The sequence below is a fragment of the Elephantulus edwardii genome, unplaced genomic scaffold, assembly GCF_000299155.1.
Source record: "Elephantulus edwardii isolate Elephantulus edwardi_28Jun2011 unplaced genomic scaffold, EleEdw1.0 scaffold00120, whole genome shotgun sequence".
In the NCBI taxonomy this organism is placed as follows: domain Eukaryota; kingdom Metazoa; phylum Chordata; class Mammalia; order Macroscelidea; family Macroscelididae; genus Elephantulus; species Elephantulus edwardii.
The window spans coordinates 881,401-884,504 of record NW_006399870.1 but is presented as its reverse complement, the minus strand read 5'-3'; the positions used below and the strand labels follow the sequence as shown (position 1 = coordinate 884,504).

General features: G+C 34.7%; 1 protein-coding gene across 1 annotated transcript; it reads left to right on the top strand.

The window, feature by feature from the left end:
* The first annotated feature begins 474 nt into the window (after positions 1–474).
* On the top strand, positions 475–1,476 carry LOC102846281 (olfactory receptor 8B3-like). Its single transcript, XM_006892841.1, has one exon. It carries the CDS (start codon positions 475–477, stop codon positions 1,474–1,476), a length of 1,002 nt encoding a protein of 333 aa, XP_006892903.1.
* Positions 1,477–3,104: the final 1,628 nt, after the last annotated feature.

Genomic DNA, 3,104 nt, shown 5'->3' with positions numbered 1-3,104 from the left:
GGGCCATAAAGTGACAGGGGCAGATGCAAAAGAATTTCCTATCGTTTATGTCATAAGCAAGTAGACCTCAATTACTTCATTATCCTATCTTCTAGTAAACAAACTCACTGCCATTGAATTGATTCCAACCTAAAGGAACCCTATAGTAGCACTTCCATATAGGGCTTCCAAGGCTGTAAATGTTTATGGAAACAGAGCGTGATATCTTTATCCATCAAAGTAAATGGTAGATATGACATATACCTTTTTGTTAACTTTCTTATATTTAAACTGTGGCACCACCATAAACTCTATTTTTTATAAAACCAGGAGAAATTATTCATCATAATTTAGCTCATACAGACAACAGATAGAGTATTTGAAATGTTGAAGGATGTGTATGGCAGTACATTCAGATTCCACTAAATTTTAAAAGTCTTATTTGAATTCTGCCTATCAGAGTACATGGTAATGAATGAACTTTTGTGAGGATAAATGGAATTCTTTACTAATGGAATTTTCTTAAACATTTACAGGTTTTCAGAAATGAGAGTGCTGACTATAAATGACTCTTTAGTGACTGATTTTATTCTTGCTGGATTAACTGATAGTCCAGAGCTACAACAACCTCTCTTTTACTTGTTTTTAATAATCTACTTTATGACTGTGGTGGGAAATCTTGGTTTGATCATTCTTATTAGGTTAAATTCTCACCTTCACACTCCCATGTACTATTTCCTCTTCAATCTGTCCTTTATTGATTTCTGTTACTCGTCAGTTTTCACTCCAAAAATGCTGATGAACTTTGTATCAAAGAAGAATATAATTTCTTATGTTGGGTGCATGACTCAACTCTTTTTTTTCCTCTTTTTTGTTATCTCTGAGTGCTATATGTTGACTTCAATGGCTTATGATCGTTATGTGGCTATTTGCAATCCATTGCTGTATAAAGTCACCATGTCCCATCAGGTCTGTTGTTCACTGACACTTGCTGCATATGGGATGGGATTTGCTGGAGCTACTGCCCACACAGGCTGCATGCTTAGATTAACCTTCTGCGATGCTAATGTCATCAACCATTACTTTTGTGACATCCTCCCTCTCCTCCAGTTGTCTTGTACCAGCACCTATGTCAATGAGGTAGTAGTTCTTATTGTGGTGGGTATCAATATCACAGTACCTAGTTTTACCATCCTAATTTCTTACATCTTCATCCTCATTAATATTTTTAATATCAAGTCTACTCAAGGAAGATCAAAGGCCTTCAGTACCTGCAGTTCTCATATTATTGCCATTTCTCTTTTTTTTGGGTCAGCAGCATTTATGTACCTCACATATTCTTCTCCAGAATCTATGAACCAGGGCAAAGTTTCATCCATTTTCTATACTAATGTTGGGCCTATGCTTAACCCTCTGATCTATAGCTTAAGAAATAAAGATGTCAAGGTAGCCCTGAAAAAAGCTTTGTTTAAAATTCAAAGAAAAGTTATATTCTAATTAGAAGCACTGGAAATGTAAAGAAATGAAAGCATCTCAAATTTTGGTTGTACTGGGTATGCTCTTTGATTACATAGGATTGTTTATATCACGTAACAGCTGCCCTTGTCTCATTCTTTACTTCTTTATCATTTTCATCACTGAAAGATTTAACAACAGTGTGTTAATAAAAGGAATAAATACATTGTTTTATTGTTTTATTTATTTCCCCCTTCTGCTTCTGATCTATTACTTATTGAAAAAATATGATAACTTCTAGAAACCACTCTTGTGGTTTTGTACTGTTGCCTTGGGACTGACTCATAGCTGACCCATCAGGGGGTTTTCAGAGACGGTAATTCACACAGGAGGAGATTGCCCGTGTTTCTCCTGTAGAGTAGTAGGTATATTTGAACTTCTTGACTTTAGATTGATAGCTAAATTGTTTACCATTAAGCCTCCAGAACTCCCTATAAATCACTTGGGTAAATTTACCAGTGAAACTTATTAACCTAAAGATATATGTGCTATACATAAAGTATTTATTTTCTTAATATTTTGACTGTTGCAGGCAGTTGGATTTAATTAAATGACTTCATTAAAAATTGTGCATAAAGTCAAATCCTCACACTTTCTGGCATGCTCAAGCCTACTGTGGCAGTCAATGAGTTGCAGTTACTTGACATCATCTAACATCAACAGCAACATGCAGGTTAAGATAGAACCTAATCGTCTTTTATTTTTATCTATTTTTCTATTCTTTTTTAAATTATTTTTCTTATTTATCTTATCATTTGAATGTGGGGCGATCTACATCACATATTTGCTTTTGATAGTCTCTATCAGTGCAGTGCAATTACTATTGAGGGGAATATTTACAATACCATCTTTTATTGTCAAAGAGAGTTTTAGCAAAGGGTGAATAGATAGAGCATGTACAGATATTTTTCTGTGAGAAAATGATATTTATTACTGTTTAAGATGGCAGCAAATATTCTCTGGAAAGCCTAAATTTGTTATCATGAATCACAGGAAAACCTTGAACCTTAGGCTAGATGTAATATTTTAATAATTGTTTTACCTATACAATTAGATTTGCAATGAATAAAATATTGTTGTTGTTTGTTGTTAAGTGCCATTGACTCACATGCGACTCATAGCGACCCTATGTAGGAGAGTCCTTGACGCAAATAAAATACAGTGTATTTTAATATGAATAACCTATATTCCTAGAAACATTTTGTGAGATTCCTTTAATATTACAACCAGTAAGGCAATAAATTTATCTAGTTTAGACCCTCTATTCTGTAATTCCTTTATTTTTTGACATATTTAGAATATTCGGAGTAATGAAAAGTCAAGAAACACTGTTGAGTAAAAGTTCTTTTCCATACAGTAACAATAAATATATTAATATTGATAATGATTGTTGTTGTTGTTGTTGTTGTTATGTGCCATTAAATTGCTTGCGACTCATAGTGACCCTATGTACAAGAGCTCTAAATGCCCTTCTATCCTGTGCCAATCTCGCGGTCCCAAACACACTCATTCCCACCACTCCACTCACAGAATCGATCCATCTCATCGAGGGTCTTCCTCTCCTTCGCCGCCCCTCCACTCTCCCAAGCATGATGTCCCTCTCTAAGGAC